This window comes from Sorex fumeus, unplaced genomic scaffold, assembly GCF_029834395.1.
Source record: "Sorex fumeus unplaced genomic scaffold, SorFum_2.1 ptg000044l, whole genome shotgun sequence".
Taxonomy (NCBI): Eukaryota; Metazoa; Chordata; class Mammalia; order Eulipotyphla; family Soricidae; genus Sorex; species Sorex fumeus.
The window spans coordinates 72,085,583-72,102,265 of NW_026606101.1; the positions used below are offsets into that span (position 1 = coordinate 72,085,583).

The 16,683-nt window shown below is 53.0% G+C and overlaps 3 protein-coding genes across 6 annotated transcripts in view; 2 read left to right on the forward strand and 1 right to left on the reverse strand.

The window, feature by feature from the left end:
• Positions 1-1,040, forward strand: part of SIAH2 (siah E3 ubiquitin protein ligase 2) — a 636,369-nt gene extending 635,329 nt beyond the window's left edge. Inside the window, exon 3 of the mRNA XM_056121829.1 lies at positions 1,008-1,040. The gene's annotated coding sequence lies outside the window, so the exon portion shown is untranslated. The remainder of the gene's footprint in view (positions 1-1,007) is intronic.
• Positions 770-6,091, forward strand: PFN2 (profilin 2). 2 transcript variants are annotated; one of them, XM_056121831.1, is made up of 3 exons: positions 770-921; positions 2,491-2,683; positions 4,456-6,091. In XM_056121831.1, the coding sequence occupies exons 1-3, from the start codon at positions 790-792 to the stop codon at positions 4,551-4,553; spliced, it is 423 nt and encodes a 140-aa protein (XP_055977806.1). In that variant the 5' UTR covers positions 770-789; the 3' UTR covers positions 4,554-6,091. The 2 variants fall into 2 exon arrangements, with proteins under 2 accessions (XP_055977806.1, XP_055977807.1); XM_056121832.1 differs by having other exon boundaries at positions 4,782-6,091.
• Positions 6,092-8,887: 2,796 nt separating this feature from the next.
• The window catches only part of RNF13 (ring finger protein 13), a 68,839-nt gene continuing 61,043 nt past the window's right edge, over positions 8,888-16,683 (reverse strand). For 2 of the 3 annotated variants that reach the window (XM_056121359.1, XM_056121360.1), the window contains 3 exons: positions 16,368-16,461; positions 10,486-10,566; positions 8,888-10,226 (listed from right to left, as the gene is read on the reverse strand). In XM_056121359.1, the coding sequence (XP_055977334.1) occupies positions 9,862-10,226; positions 10,486-10,566; positions 16,368-16,461 (540 nt within the window). In that variant the 3' untranslated portion in view covers positions 8,888-9,861. The remainder of the gene's footprint in view (positions 10,227-10,485; positions 10,567-16,367; positions 16,462-16,683) is intronic. The other variant, XM_056121358.1, reaches the window with a different exon arrangement.

Below are 16,683 nucleotides of genomic sequence, written 5' to 3' on the forward strand. Positions count from 1 at the left end.
GCGAGCCCCTCGGAACCTCCGCGGCTATGCGCCGTCGAGGCAGGAAAGGCCCTTCCGCGGGCTCCCGCAGCCCCGAGCCCTCCCCTGGGCGTCCTGCTCCCGCGCCCGCGATCGGCGACCCCTCGGAGCCGCCGGGAACGTCCCCCGCGGGCGCCCCGCCCGGGCCCCTCCTCTCCCGGACTGGAAACTGCAGGTCGCGCCCCTCGGGCCCCGCCCGAAAGAGAAGCCGGCGAGCGGCGGGTGCCGCCTCCCGAGCGCCGCGCGCGCCGCGCATCCCGTCGCCAGGGCAACGCCGCCACCGGACCCCGCGGCCCGGCCGCCGCAGCGCAGCGCAGCGCAGCGCAGCGCAGCGCGCGGGGAGGACGCTCGGGAGAGGCGCGGCCGGCCGGGGTCCGAGGGCGGCGCGGCACCGTGTCCCTCCGCGCCCGGCCCGTGCCCGCGCGGACCCTCGGCGGAGCGATCGCACGCACGCGCCCGCCCGCGCGCCCCCGCCCCGCCCCCGCGGCCCCCGCGCCCCCGGCCCGGGGTGGCCGCGCCCGCGCCGCGCCGCCCGCCGCCGCCGCCGCCCCGCAGCGCCCGCCGCGCCGAGGCCACCCCGCGGGCCCGTCCGTCACGCCGGCCCGCGGGCCCCTCCGCCGCCGCCGCCGGCGCGGGGGGCGGTCGGGGCCTGCGCGGCGCCGCCTCCTCCCGCCCCCGCGCCGCCCCGCCCCCCGCGCCGCCGCCGCCGCCCGCTCGCGCCGCGCCTGTCGCTCGCCCGCCGCCGCCCGCCGCAGTGCGAAGCGCTCGAAGATGGCCGGGTGGCAGAGCTACGTGGACAACCTGATGTGCGACGGCTGCTGCCAGGAGGCCGCCATCGTCGGCTACTGCGACGCCAAATACGTGTGGGCCGCCACGGCCGGGGGCGTCTTCCAGAGCATCACGGTGAGCCGGCCGGCGGCCGACCGCGGGCGGCGGCGGGGCGGGGGCCGCGCCGGGCCGGGCCGGGGGCGCCTCGCCGACCCCCGCCCCGCGCGGCCCGCCCGGGCCCGCAGCGCCTGGCGCGGGCGGCGGGCGGGCGGCGGGCGGCGGGCCGGGTCCTGCCCGGGGTCGGGGCGGCTCGGCCGCGGTCCCGGCCCCGGGCGGGGGGGCTCCGTTTTCCTCTTTTTCCTTTTTCCGCAAAAAAGATCCTCCAAGATGGCGAACTGCCATCGATCCCTCCGCTGCGCCCCGGGAAGGCGCCGCGGCCCCCGTTACCCCCAATTACGCAACCCCGCGCCGAGGGCTCCCGGGGCGTCCGGCCGCGAGGCGGGGGTGTGCGCGCGCGCGCGTGTCCGTGTCTGTGTGGGGGGGGGTCGGGGGGACACGCCGCGGGCCCCCCACCGCCGCGCGCGGCCCGGCGCCCGGACCCGGCTGCGGGCCCACCTGGAGCCCGCGGGGGGGGGGCGCGGGGAGGGGGCGGCCCCGGGCCCGGGCCCCTCCGGAGCCGCCGCATTGTTCGCGCGGCGCTTCCCGCACAGCCGGGCCTCTGGCACGGTCGGCGCGGCCGGTGGGCAGCGCCGGACCGACGCCTCCGACCCCCACCTACCCGGTCCCGAAGCCCCCCCCCCGCGCCCCCCGCCCCCAGCAACGCCCGGAGTCGGGGCCTCCGCCGCGCGCGCCCCGGACTCCTCCCGCGACCCCGCGGTCCTCCCGGGCGCTCCCCGGCCACCCGCGCTCCCGCGCCGCGCCGGGCCGCTGGCCTTTGTGTGCAGTTCCCGCTGCCCGCCCGCCCGCCCGCCCGGGCAGATTGCGGGAGTGTGCAGCGAAGAGGCTGGGCCTGCTATGACTCTGCAGTTCTGATGGGGGCGACGCCTGCCCGCCCGCCCGCCCGCCTGCCTCGAGCAGGGGATGCGCCGACGCACGTTCCTCCCGCGGCGGGCGCCCACCGAGCCCAGCCCCCCGCCCCCGCCCCCGCCCCTCCGCCGCCCGGGCCCCTCGGCTGGCCAGGCTGCCGCAGTACCGCATCGCTCGGCCCGGGCGCGGGGCGCGGGGCGCGGTGGTGGGGGAGGCCAGGCGGGCGGGCCGAGAGCGGCAGCCTCGCACCAGCACCCGGAGAGAGGCGCCCGGGGGTGCCCCCCGGAGAGGCCCGGCTAGGGGGAGCCGCGTCCGCTCGACCTAGGGCGCCGGCAGGTACCTTGGAGCATCTCGACCTGACTCGGGACTGTTTATAAATAACCCTGACCCTTGCGGTTCGGGCGGCGGCGACTGTTCAGGGGGTGGTTTCCAGAGACTGTGTTTAGTGAGCTGACTGCCCTGGTCCCTGTGCCGACCCCCAGCCCGCCCCCCCCCCCCGTAGGACCAAGGGACGCTGTGGCCCAGACGGGCTGGCCTGAGTGAGCTGGGGGGTTCGGAAGCGGCCCTGCACACTTGGCACGCGAGGTCCCCGCCCTGGGCCCGAAGGCGATTAACCCGACTTCTTTGTGGTCTTGTCACCCACCCCACCCCCTTCCCTTTTCTTTTGGTGTCGAGCAGCCGGTAGAAATAGACATGATCGTAGGAAAAGACCGGGAAGGTTTCTTTACCAATGGTTTGACTCTTGGCGCCAAGAAGTGCTCGGTGATCAGAGACAGCCTGTACGTGGACGGAGACTGCACAATGGACATCCGGACAAAGAGTCAAGGTGGGGAGCCCACGTACAACGTGGCCGTCGGCAGAGCTGGCAGAGGTAAGCGGGGTGCAGCCGCGAGCACCTTCGGAAACAGCCCTTGAGCCGTTGGCGTGAAGTGTTGGTCCATAATGGCTATTAAGGTGGTTTTGGTGAACTGCCCAGCACTGAAGGGGAGGTCCCTGCTTTCCAGTCAGGAAACTCCACATCACTTTGAGCGAGAGGGTCCGTTTCGCCTGGTTTTCCAAATTAGTAGATTCAGACTCAAAACTTGCCTCTCTGCCTGCCTTGACATGCCCAGCGGCCCACCCGCCTTACGGTCCCTCGTCCAGATTATAAAATGGTCCGATTTGTTGAGTTACTTTAGTCCCCTGAAGTCTTTTGGCCTTTGGGTCTCTTTCATGCTGGAATTGCACTCATCTCTGTACAACAATAGGAAAATTAACACTGGATCATCTTCCTATTTAGAGGCATTGCCAGGGAAGAGAGAAATAATTACAATAAGGATTTTGGAGTCCGTTGTCAGTCGGTCTGTTTGCAAAAGGCATCAGTTTAGATTTTATTTACTTGGTTCAGAGTTTTTGCTGTTTCCTTGTTATCAACAGTGCAGAAATTTTCACTCTGCTGAAATCTTGCTTTTTCTAAGGAAACGTTCCAAACTCTGTTCATTAGTACATGTCATTGATTTTCAGATTTATTTGGACCACACCCGGTGGTGCTCAGGGATCACTCCTGGCGGGGCTCTGGGTGCCATATAGGGTGCCCTGGATTAAACTGGGCTTGGCAGCAAGCACCCTACCCTTTATACTATCATTCTGGCCCCAGTTTTCAGATTTGAATCATGTTAGCCTATGTAAATATCAGAGGATATCATTACCTCATTTAGCAGACTCGGCAGTCAGCTTGAGAGCGGATCTAGCAAGTTAAAGAAACCAAAGCTGCTTTGATTGTAACTTCTGGCTGTGGCCCTACCAGACTGCTGGTAACTGTCCTAGAGGTCACTCTCAGGGCGTGGGAGGGGACTTTCTCTTGGAAAATTGGTAGCCTGTAAAAAATAGTACAGAGGGGTCTCAGGGTAGCTGAGTGCAGATGATTATGGTAAAAAGCATCAACTCTGTGGCATCAAGCTCGAATGAGCTCTTCGTTCCTGCTGCAGTGCTGACATCTAGCGGCACCCACTAGAAATTCGCCAGCCATAGGTGGACCTTTGAAATGCCCCACTGAAGAAACCGTAAATCTCTTTTAAGTCAGATTTTAAATTCAAAAGCAAACCTAGTACAGTGAGTGTATCAGTAAACACACATCTTACGGAAGCGTGTCCATCTCCGAATGACACTGAAAGTGCCATTTAAAATCTGGTACTGATTTTCTTCTGGAAGGAATCAAATGTTTCACAACTCAGATTGCTGAGACAGTGGTTTGTACCTGATCGAGCATATTAAATTTGGGGAAAATTATAAATACCAAACGTTATAAAGTCTAAATATTGGGGACAAGTCTGAGTATATTATACTACCGGAAGTATATTCGCTCTAGAAAAGAAGCTAAATGATTTCCAAACCCGTCTACTCCCCCCTCCCCCTTGGTGTGGAGATAGTTTACAGGATAGACCGCTGAAGTGCGTTCACTGAATCTCTGTGATTCAGTGACAAAAGTTTTTAGCACGTTACTGCCTTGAAAATTGTCTTTGGAGATTGGGTTGACGTCAGTGCTCGACAGTTCACAGAAAACTAACTTAATGTTAACTTATTAATCGGGGTCTGCCTGCTAAAACTTATGTGACTTTCTTGATTAACCCTTCTTTTGAAACACTTTTCTTCTTTCTCTTTCAGTCTTGGTCTTTGTAATGGGAAAAGAAGGGGTCCATGGAGGCGGATTGAATAAGAAGGCATACTCAATGGCAAAATACTTGAGAGACTCTGGGTTCTAGCTGCTAGGCAGACTGTTAAGTATTAGGGGAAAACAATTGCTCTTAAACTTTCCTAGCTGTAAGCTTGAGTCTTAATTCTGGAAATTTTATTAGCAATGCAGGGTGATGGGGTATGAACCTGTGTCTCCTTTGTATCCCTCTGTTGGTGGGGAAAGGTGTCTTTCTTTCTGCCCCCTCCCCCTTTAAGTAATTCTGTTCGCTTTTGTTTTGTTTCCCTGTGTACTCCAGCATTGGTTATAGTCATGGGAAAGGAAGGTGTCCACGGAGGCACACTTAACAAGAAAGCGTATGAACTCGCTTTATACCTGAGGAGGTCTGACGTGTGAGCAGCCTCTCCCCAGCTACCTAGCAACTGTCTTCATCACCGCCCCAGTTCTGGTCACAGTGCTACCAGACCTAGATGGTAGTTCATCTTTCTTTACCTGTTTTCTAATGTCACCGCTCTGTGCGCCCAGTGGATCATTTGTATGTTAATCACTGTCTGTAACCAACCTTTATCTGGCAACGTAATTGCAGCACAATAATGATTTGCATGATACCTTGAAATTTGGGGGGAGGGAGCATGCCAAGTTGGGCATCACTTTGTCTTAGCAATTAATGGGATATTGAGTACTAAAATAAGTTCATCTTCAGCAAGGTGCCGGTTGTACAATCTGAGTTGATCCGTGTCTTTTCAGCACTTTGAGCATTCCTTAGCTCCCGTAGTCTTCCTTTGGCAGCGCATGGGTGGGAGGACACAGTGCATGCCTCTTTCCTTCCCTCCCTCCTCTCCCGCCCTCCCTCGGCACAGAAGGAAGGGGTTCTGTTGGCTTCCGTCCTCTTCATGCAGTGCCTGTTTATTTAACTGATGCGCTTCCCTTGCGTTGAGCTATTGAGAAGGGCGGTAGTTCGCTGCTGGGATTGTCGTTGCACTGGCAGCCTTGCCCCGGGGCCCCAGGTGCAACGGCAAAACAAGGCAAAAGGCACTTCCTCCCCCGACCGTAGAAGCCCAGGGGCCATTCCATCGTCGCCTAGCTGACTCTTGGTTCCTGTCCTTTCCTTTGCACACCAGCTCTGTTCTCTAGTCCATTTGTCCAAGGCTGCCATTATGGACATTAGGTATCCCAACATAACCATCTGGAGTGTGTCCAGTTTGTTCTTCATAGGACCAATTTTATTTGCAGCTTGAGTTTTTATATGAAGTTGCATTATTGTGGACTTGGCTGTCTTGTGACATTTTCTCCATATGTATTCGGTGCCATACTATTGTTGAAATGAACTGTTGATATTGTGAGATGGATTTTAACTGACCTGTTCAAGGTTTCTGTCAAATGGCACTACTTTAGGGACATTCTAGTATTTGCTTCTATTGTTTGGGCCTTGTGGATAATGTACAGATTTAAAAACAAATCTTGTTGCTGATTTGTCCATTCTTTCCCTGCACTTTGTTACATCTGGGATACAGTCTAACTCATCTGATTTAATATGCATTTAAAAAAATGCCATAACTATTAAACACCTTGTTTACAGACAGATGAAATAAATTTATTCCAACCAAATATTCTAGACTCCTGTTGTTTATGTGAATGATTGGCTTACACTTGTGTGGGTTTTTTTTTTTTTGGGCATAGGCCAAAGTCCACTACCACATTTGACATTATCCTGGGTGTCTTAGGATTAGCTGACGGCCTGCTCCATTCCATAGAGTGTAGATATTGTCAGGAAAGTGAGGGCCTGGGGATTTCCTCTTAATGGGTGTTGCTGTACTGAAAGTGGCTGTTAGTCATGTCAGACTCATTTTCAGGCTTTCTGGGAAGAACATGGATTTGTCCAGCATAAATTAGTGCCCGCGTTGCTGGTCTGCAGAGGGGAAGTGTGGCTGCCGGAAGGGCTTCTGCGGGTGCATCTTCTTGGTGGAACTGTGTTCCCTCCCTACTGGGAGGCTGTGTGGCCACCAGCCAACGGGAAGGCTCTGGTGATGATGGGCGTGTTGAAAGGTTTTGCTTTGCAGTGACATACTCACTGTGGTCACATCATGTTGGGTCAGACTTAGGGCCCAGAATGTGGCTCAGCATGTCTGAGGCCCTGGGTTCGATGCCCGGCATAGGCATCGATTGATTTTAATCCCAGAGGCCATATAGCTCATGAACTGAAACTCAAGTGTGCAGTCGTAGGTGGATGGAGCTGAGTGAATCATACAGGATGGATGGATGGCAACGCTTAGCGCTGGATTGCTGGATTTCCTCCCCCCCCCCCCCCCCCCCCCCCCGCCATGGCCGGCTCCAGAAGCCCAGAAGTCTCTTTAGGAATGGGGGCTGGGTTCGTCAGAATTGTTTCAGAGGGCTTTTTAAAGGTGACCTTTTTGAGACACCACTTTAGGATAGTGATACTCAGCTGGTTTAGTAAGAAATCTCTGCCTTACTCTAGAATACACTGTGCATAATGATTTTTTTCTCTGCAAATGGCATTAATACTGAAATCTGTTCATCCTAGATGTAAAAAAAAAAAATTGGTAGATAAGGTATGCCCCACTACTTTGGCACTTTGCCCAAAGTATTTCTAAATGATTAAAGCTGACTTTGTTAAGTTGGGCGTCACTTTGTCTTAGCAATTGATGAAATAGAGTAAGAAAGGTACGGGTCATAAAATCTAAATTTGATTGTCTTACCCAGAGTTGCTTTAGGATGCATGAAATTACATATACATCGTGTTGCCGTCTAAGATAAGCTCTAGGAATGTAACGTAAGGAAATGGAGCTGTAGAATTCTATATGCCAGAAAGCCTATCTCATGGCATTACTTTGTACTAAGCTTGGAAAACTACAAGATTTAACTTTCGTGGTTAGGGGTTGAATGATTCTGTGGCTGAGTATTGGCATGAGAAAATGCTCATTGGTAAAAACTCGGAGAATATAGACATTATGTAGTGTGTAATATGTGTGTATTTGTGAAGGCAGCAGAAGATAAGTCTATCTTTAGAGTAAGTTTGCGGTAACTACTTTCCTAATCAGAAAATTAAAAAAAAAAAAAACACTTCAGGCAAATCAGTAACAATCCTAGTTCATGTAGTATATAAAGTCACTTTGTGTTTTTTTCTTTAAACAACTAATAGTTGGGCATTTCCAAAAAAAGCCTCTGTTTCAGATCAATTCCTTAAAAGAACCAAGTCCTTTGGAAACATATTGGCGGTGGGGAGGCGCAGTGGTGGTGGATCAATGTTGGAATATTGAATGTCTGTAACCAAACTGATGACTTAATAAAGTTATTAAAAAAGAATCAAGTCTTGATCTGAGTTATGGATTAGCACGGAGAGATTATGACATAGATGCCTTGGTGACTTTTCCCATTTAAATATCACTTAAAAATTTAGTATGAAAGCTGTTATTTGTGCATTTGTTACATGTATACACATGTGTATACTACACACACACACACATACACACACCAAGCACTGAGCTCAGTGTTTTGTCTTCATATTCTACCTACTTGTTAAATGAAATTACACAAATCACTAAACACACTTGGAAACAGTGGGGCCAGATGAGGATGTTCGATTTCCAAAGTGCTGCTTAATTACCATAGTAAATATTGTTTCATAGGCTCGTGTTTTATTTTCATAAAGGACAGGATGGGGTGAGATGTCATTACTGTAGTACATATTAAATAAAGCCTTTTGCTTTTCAAAGTGGAAATACTATTTTTTAAATAAGTACTTTTCTAACACTGCAGTTTAGAAAGTGGAATTTCCCCTACTAGTATCACAAAAGGTTTCACAAAAGGTTTCACAAAAGGGCTGGAGCGATTGCACAGCGGGTAGGGCGTTTGCCTTGCTGACCCAGGTTCAAATCTTCCCCCTCGTCCCCCTCAGAGAGCCCAGCAAGCTACTGAGAGTATCCCGCCCTCAGGGCAGAGCCTGGCAAGCTCCCCTTGACCTATTAGATATGCCAAAAATGGTAACAAGTCTCACAATGGAAATGTTACTGGTGCCTGCTTGAGCAAGTAGATGAACAATGGGAGGACAGTGCTACAGTACCACCAAAAAAAGTGATTTTTCTCTTTTTTCATTAGAAGGCTCATCTTAGTGCATGTACCCTCTAAAATGCTTTTGTTCCCGTCTAATTTACCGTTATCAGTACAGAAACTGAGTTCATCTTTTGGGGGCTCTAGGTAGCAGCTGACACTCTTAAGGACATGCTATCGCGCAAGGGTCCAAGTGTATACTGCTGGTCAGGAGTACATGGCCATCTTTCAGGGTCACCTGCCGGCGAGCCCGCCTCACATTCTAAGGTGATAACTGACTTTGATCTGTAAGCAGTGTGTGTACAGAGAAAGCTAAAACAGAACAAATCTGTTGCGAGTTCTTAAAGTGGAAAATGTGTTTATTAACGTTCAAACTCCCTTCTTCGAGGCCATATAAAAATTCTTAGCATTTTGATTATACACATGTATATTTTCTACATAGTTACAATGATGTATAATATAATTTAGCTTTTCATAATAACATTATTTAAATACATTAATTCTGTTAAACATAGCACTTATTTTGAAATCCAATGCTTGAACAGTTTTCTCTGTACATATTTTAGCTGGACTAATTGTAGCATAAGATGCTCTTTATTAAGAGGTATATGATCAGAGTAGTAACAATTGCTGAAGTTTGGTATTTTAATACAGCATTTCTTTTCGCTTTGATCACAACACAAAACCCTTAATACTGAAATTCATTAATTCTAGAGACATTAACTGATGAATCAAATTCATATATAACACTAGAGTATTAAAAACATAAAAAAAGAAAAGCCCAAACCTTGAAATGTGCACGAGCACAGATCATTTCTATGAGAAGAAAGACTACTTGGAGACAGAAAGGAAGAAGGCAGCTCTGAGTTTGTGGCTTGACAGGAGGGAAAGTGACTTCACCTAGCTGCTCGGATCTCGTGGCCTGGGAAAAGAGCAGAACCAACACGGTCCACCTGAGTATGCCCGAATCCAGGGCACCACAGTGGCCACAGCACCCAGCTGCTGAGTCAGGAACTGTTTGCATCCTGCGCTCGGCCTGAACCGCACTCTGTTCTGAGGATGTGCTTTCCTTCTCCGGGAGGGGCTGCTGCTTGAGTTCCAGCCCCCGCCCGTTCGTCGCCAGTGAAACGATCCACTCCGGCAGAGAAACATCAGATCCAAAATGCACTTCAGTAATCTGATTAAACTGCAGAACACTAACGAGTTACTTCTACCGAAATCTCTGAAGGGAGCCAAAAAAACCCAAGAAAAGAAAAAAAGAAAAAAAAAAGTACCTAAAGAAACCCTTGGGAGGGAGCCGGCCGGGAGCGTCACACGGTGTTGGCGACGCTGTAGTCGTGGTCGCCGTTGGGCTGCAGCTGCACCACGACGCTGCGCTCGTTGGCCTCGTTCTCGGCCTCGCTGCTGTCGCTGTCTTCGTTGTCCTCGTCCTCGTAGTCGGAGGACTCCGTCATGTTGTGATGCGAGTGGGACTCGGACAGAGCCCCGAAGGACTGGGTGCTGGCAGACGCCATGGGCCTGAGCAGCGGGGTGTGTTCTGACACCTCGTTTTCTTCCTGACTGCTGTCCGTGTCCGAGTCGGAGTCGCCCTGGGAGGGGACCACCTTCTGCTTGCACACGGGGCAGGTCTTTTTAGTTTTAGTTAGCCACGGGTCCACGCACTTACAGTGATACGCTGTGAAGCGAGACACGTGGCAGTTAATGACGCAGCCTTTGCCCCTGCCGCTTCACTACACTCGGGTCCATACGGGCGGGGGGCGGGGGGGCGCCAAGGAAAACGATACATCCACTTCCCCCCGTTAACGAGACGCTGACTGGCACCGGGCCTTTCTTAGGGTGTGCTAATAACTGTTTTCCCCCTCCCCCTGGAGTCCTGAGACCCCGGTATAGATTGTTCTAGATGTCAGTACAAAGCGCCGTGTACTTATCCGTACCATGGGAACAGGGGAGGACTCTCAGCTTGTCTCCGTCTTCGTATTCATCCAGACAAATGGCACACACATCGTACTCGTCCCCTGGGACAAAACAGTCAATCCAATGAATGATGGCGGACACAGGCGTTCAAAGATTTTAAAGCTAGGTTTTACTCTTTTAAAAAAGACGCCTTTTAAATTGATCTGCAAACACTTTGTTTTCTGTCAGATCAGAGAGCTATCTCAACTTTAGAAACCTGAAATTCACCTTTCAACTGAAATAAAAGCAGAGGCAAATGTGTTTACCTTGATTGCCTTTGCTGAAGATTTTTTAAGAAGAGTAATTCCATTCATTTTTATGTAATTTCCGTAACAGTTTTGAAAATTTTATGTAGATGAAATTTCACCGGATTTCTTTAAGTCTGGTCCTGGAAATAAACTCCAGGGCTGGAGAGTGTACCGCAGGCAGAACGCCTGCATTGTACACAGCAGGCCCGTGTTCGATCCCCAACACACCATGTGGTCCCCTCAGCCCTGCCAGGAGTGATCCCTGAGCACAGAGTCAGAGAAAGCCCCAAGTACAGCTGGGTGTGCGCCCAAAGCAACAAAAAACAAAAATTGACGGTTGTTTGTGTTCACATACACACACAGACATGGATGAAAACATTGGGACGAGGGGCCAGGAGGCTGTCTCAGGGCTGGAGCTCAGCGCCACACGCAGGAGCCCTGGGTTGACCCTGGCCTCGTAAGGCTCCGCACACACTGCTGTTGTACCCCCCCCAAAAAAACAAGACATTTGGGGGGGTGCAATGCTGAGCCTGACTCAGTATGAGCTTTGCCAGTTGTGTGCAGCGTGGCACGCCCGGCTTTGCCATCTCCTGGTCGGGACTGGGAGATGAGACCGAGCCCGGGGCCCAGCACACAGGTGCACCCTGAGTGCTTCTTCGAGCGGCACTGCACTGCCCCTGCATTTCTCGGCTGGACTAACCCCCTCCAGTCACGGGGCAGCAGGGGGTTAACAGCCCACTGGTGGCTCAAACTTGGATGGGGCTTAACACATTGCAGCACTGGCGTCAACTGGCAGGTTTTTAGATCAGGTGAAAGCGGCTTAGGACAGCACCGTGACAACTTTCAACACAGCGCTCACATCACACGTCAGGCCAAACACGGTCAATGCCTCTGCGGAGTGGGCAGGCGGGTGGCTGGACATGTGGGATGGGACCATCGCTGCAGCCAAACAATCCCTTTCCTGTGCTGCAGGTTTCAAACACGCAGGAGGGGCCCTAGTGGGAGCCCTAATGAAAAGGACTCATTTTTGTTCTGCTGAATTTCATTAAAATGCCACCCTCTATTGGGTCGGTTTGATAGCAAACACGAGGTTCTGTGTGAGGACCTCGTGTGTGGAATTTGCTGAAACTAATTATATGCATCTCAAACTATTAAAAGTGTTCAAGACTAATAGATCTATAATTATTCATAATTACACAGCTGCTTCATTTACATGGACTTTGAAGATAGTTTTAATATACTAAGCAATTTGGTCCTGATTGATTTCTCAGACACCTCAAACTCCCATTTTCCCCCCTCCTGAAAAGGTCCGTTAAAAGCAGACGGTGCCAGAGGTGAGCAGGAACAGGCCTGGGCGGGCTCTTGGCCTCGTCTCCAGAGGAAGCCAAGTCTGGCTCCTCCCATCCATGGGAGCTAAGCAGCCGGCAGGGCCAGCCCAGGACAAGGGGGAGGCGGAGGAAAGCGTGGCTGTGTGGTCGGGGAGATGCGCACGAGTCAAGACTAGAGGCCAGGAACGTCGTCTCCCTTCGACACCCCAGAGAAGAACGCAGCCCGACCAACCCCCGACTCCGCGCACGCACGAGGCCCCTCAGATTTCTAACCCGCAGAAAGGTTCAGGTGAATGTGTCATTTTAAGCCAAGTGTACGACCAGGTGTTAGCCACAGGCCACGAAGAGCCCCCAGTACCGGGACTGAGCTTTGCAGTCTGTCTTAAGAGAAACGGCAAAGTTCCTGCATATGGCAGGCTCCTGCTTTCTGAAGACAAGGTGTGAAGTGGTGGCAGCCCAGCCTGGAGCCTGGCGGTCACGGGAGACAGCAAAGCACGCGTCAGGATGGTGGCACCGTTTCCCTCAGCCTCGCTGCCTTCTCGGGGCACGTCACCCAGCCCGTTTCCTCAGAGTGCTGTGAGGAAGGGAGAACCGCGGAGGGGACACCGTGGCACCCCGAGCCTCCGCGACCACCGCCACCTGAGCAAAGCAGCCCCTCGACCTGCGCCGTGGCGCTGGGAGCCGGCCGCTCGCGGAGTCAGCAACGGTCACTGAGCTGGTTTGTTGTACACACGGTGATTAGGTGATCCAATGAAATATTCAGCAGCCCTTGATCCGGAGGTGTGGACGGCTGCTCGGCTGCTCGATGAAAGCGAGGCCGATCAGATGAGAAAACCCTTCGTGAAAAGCGGGATCCAGTGAGGGCGAAGGGCAAAGCCAGGGAGCAGGACAAAGCAGGCAGGAAGCTTCGAGTCGGCTGGTGGACGTCTGAGCCGGAGGCCAAATGGCAAGAGACCTGCGCCACCTCCCGAGACCATGGCCCCAACGCCAAGCGAGGAGTGGATCTTGATTCTCAAATTCAAGTCATTTAAAATGATATGGGGGGGGGGGGGGGTGTGAGGGCCCCCATAGGTCTGCCTAGGCTTCTGGGCTTGCTGCGACTGTGTCACCCAGAGGTCCTGGGCCGGGCAAGTGGGCCCCAGGCTCAGCCTCAGGGCCAAATGCTCCAGCCTCAGCCTCTCTAGTCCCCAATAATCATTGTTTTATAATTGGGACCAAAAAAAAAATTTTTTTTTTCAAAACCCAGAGTATTCCCTGGTTTGTGAGCAGAAGGGGGCTCGTAAACGCTGATGAAGTGCAGTTGAACCTGTACAGAGGTTCTGAGTGAAGGAGAGGAACGGGCCCGACGCAGCCCTGCTGCATTCACCACCGAGCTCCAGCAAGGCATGAGACATGCAGAACTGGGCCCTGCCCTCCACTCGCTCCAGTGCCTGGACTTCAGCGCGGGCCTCTCATCTCTCTTCCGCTCCCGCCCATGGAGTCTGTCTCTCTAAGAACTGGGTGATTTAAAAATCAAAATCAAAAACAAAAACAAACAAAAAAACCATGAATCAGGCTGGAGAGAGAGTGCAGGAGTGAAGGCAGGCAGCTCACCTGGGATTGCCTCACTGAGACTCGAACCCTAGCTCACCGCTGGAGTCTGGCCAGAGCCACTCCTGTCCTCCATTCCTGCTCCCCTAACCTGCTGGGCGCCCCACGGTCTCCATATGAAATGCGGGAGGAGGGGGAATTAGGGAGCTGAGTGCAGCCAGGTAAAACACTGGACAGAGAACGAGGTACAAAACAGGGGCTGTGGGCAGGAGAGCGTTCAAGGGTCAGGGAAATTCAAAGCAAAACTTGGCTGCAGAAAAGCACCTGCTGTCATGGCCCACTCGGCAGTAACAAGGACTGCTCTTTCTAGGAAGCAGAATCCGAACATTAGCTTGTCAGTGTCCCTCCCTCTATACCATTTCCCAAGACAACCGATGACGGGGGAAAATTCTGGGTTTTGTTGGGGAACGGGAAGGGGCGCTGGGCCACAGCCAGCAGTGCTCAGGCACCCCTCCTGGCTGGGTGCTCGGGGTCACTCCGAGGCAGGGCTCAGGGGACTGCATGTAGTGCTGGGAATCGAGCCAGGCCCGCCACTCGCTCTCTGGCCATGATCAAGTCTTTTTACGCCCACCTCTGCGTGGCAGTGCTTTCTGGTCATTTCTGAGTTCTGAGTTGAAAGAACTAAGACTTTTAAGGTTGGATCAAAGGCAAAGGATTTGTAAAACTTAAGCATGTCTTAATTAAAGAATAAGTTATAAGAAATTAAGTACTCCATTTTTACAAACTTGGCTATAAAATGCCAGATTGCAGTTTTCCAATCTGGAATAAAAGCTTTTTTTTCCTATGTAGATTATCTTGCAACAGTAACAGTGTGTAGGCTGTAAAAGCCTGAGGACTAGAAAGGAACGCTCTGGGAGGTTAGATGCCCGCCTTGCATGTGGCCAGAACACCCCTCTGACCTCCCCACCCCAAAAAACTTAACAGCCCCAGGGGGCTGGAGATGCAGCTCAGTGGGGAAGCATGCGGCTTGCCTGCGAGACGCCCCGGACTCAATAACGTATTTGCCCAACTGCAACCCCCGTTTTTTGGGATCCGGTGGATCTTAGAGGTCTGGCTCCTTCCTGCGCCATGGGCCCCACAGAGCACCTGCAAGCTTAGATGTAGGACTAAGTGGAAACAGGCTTTTCGTTTGCTGCGAGACACTGTGCTGTTGGCGCTTCCGTTCCAGACGGGAAAGAGACGTTAGCTGAACGTCCCGGAGCGTCCGGAAAGCCGGGCACACTGGCACACTGGCAGGGCACGAGTGCAGAGGAAGCATGGGGTCCACTCACGGCTTCAGAGGCAAGAAACCCACTCAGAGGCCAGCACTGTTCCCTTCGGCAGGAAAGGCCACGCCAGGACCGAAGCTGGTTCACGTGGCTGGGTGTAGAGTGAGAGGCCGTGGCGGGTCCCCAGAGGAGGGGACACGTGCTGAGTAACCCCAACCCACCCACCCCGTGCCGTGCATGCCCAGGGCTTCATGGCCCACCTTGGCAGGAGCAGCCACTGCAGGGTGCTTTCTGGTGAGCTACCAGGATTCGAAGGGCCACAGCCCCTCAAATTCCCATCCACACTCAGCTGCCCCAGCCCACCCCACAGGTATGGAAACGCTTTCCCCCGCAATGCCCATCACCTCAGAGCAGCACCAGAAACTCAGAAAATGCAGCAAGCGGGACTCTCGTATCTGTGCACTGCCCGATCGGGGGGTGAGGCCACTCCGGGCACGACCAGTGGGCTGCTTTGGCTCTTTGATGCCAACCCCGATGATGACCAACACATTCTTAGGCAGACCTACGGTGCCTGAAGCTGTTCCATGGGCTCGATTTATAGACACTTCCATGTGGCTTCACGAGTCCACTGCTGGCGACCTAAGATTGGTGCTTAATGGCTGCATCTGATGTAGTCAGTGCTCACTAGCCACATTTCAGGTGCCACCGATATTAACGATTTTTCAATTTGTTCAGCTAAGTCATAACTGCTCCCGCTTACTGTGGCCTTGTTCTTGGCACTGGCTGAAACAGTCTTCACGTGCTGGTGGGAACTTTCCCACCGGCCTGTGAGGACCCCCTTCCTGTCCCACTCAGGCACGAGGGAGTGAGTGGGGAGGCGCTTGCACTGTGGAGGGCCTTGAGGGCTACTTGGGGTGGTTCGGAGGTGTGGGGAGGAAAGGCACAGGAATGAGCCCGAGACCTCTGGGCTGGAGAGATCGTGCATAGGGTAAGGCCTTGCACCCAGCTCACTCCGGGTTCCCCTGGACCGATCCTGAGCACAGAGCCAGGGGAAAATAAAATTAGTCCTTCCCTGAAGAGATCCTGATGGTCTCATTGTTTGACACAGAGCAAAGCTCTCGGTGCACTGGTCACACCACACTCTGAGGAGAGAAGAGCTGTCCATGCCCCCTCCACAGAAGGGTGTGCTCACATGTGGGGACACACTGACGGGGTGCTAAAAGACTAGCTGTGGGCTTCGCCCATGCACTGTGGAACGCAGGGTACAGACGGAGGAAAACTCTGGGGAAAAGAAGTTTGTGCTCCACTGACTGACATTCAGAGCTGCGGGCACAGGACGGAAAAGCCTGTTGAATTCTCTGCAGCCCGAGAGCCCCCAGACCTCCTTCCCGTCACCTCCTGGTCCCATATCAACAGTGACACACACACCGCGTGTCCCACAGAATTCTACATAAATTATGGGTGATAGGGAGAAAGGAGAAATAGTCACCTTTCTTGAATTTATGTATCGGAAGTTTCTTGAGTTGATCTTTACGTAATCTGTTTCTTCTAGCTCTGTGTCTGTCCTGGACAAACTTTGTGATCTAATAAAAAAACAAAAAGAAGAATCGGGTATTAAACACATATACAAAATGGCCACTAAAATGATAAATGCTTTAGAAGGTTTTGCAGAGCAGCCATAAATCAGTTCAATTATCTGAAGCCTAAATGCAAGAGTGTTCGTTAAAGCGTTAAATTACATTGGTGATTAGTTATCCTGTAAGTGATCTTTGGAATTTTTATTCATTGACCTAAATTATCTTCAA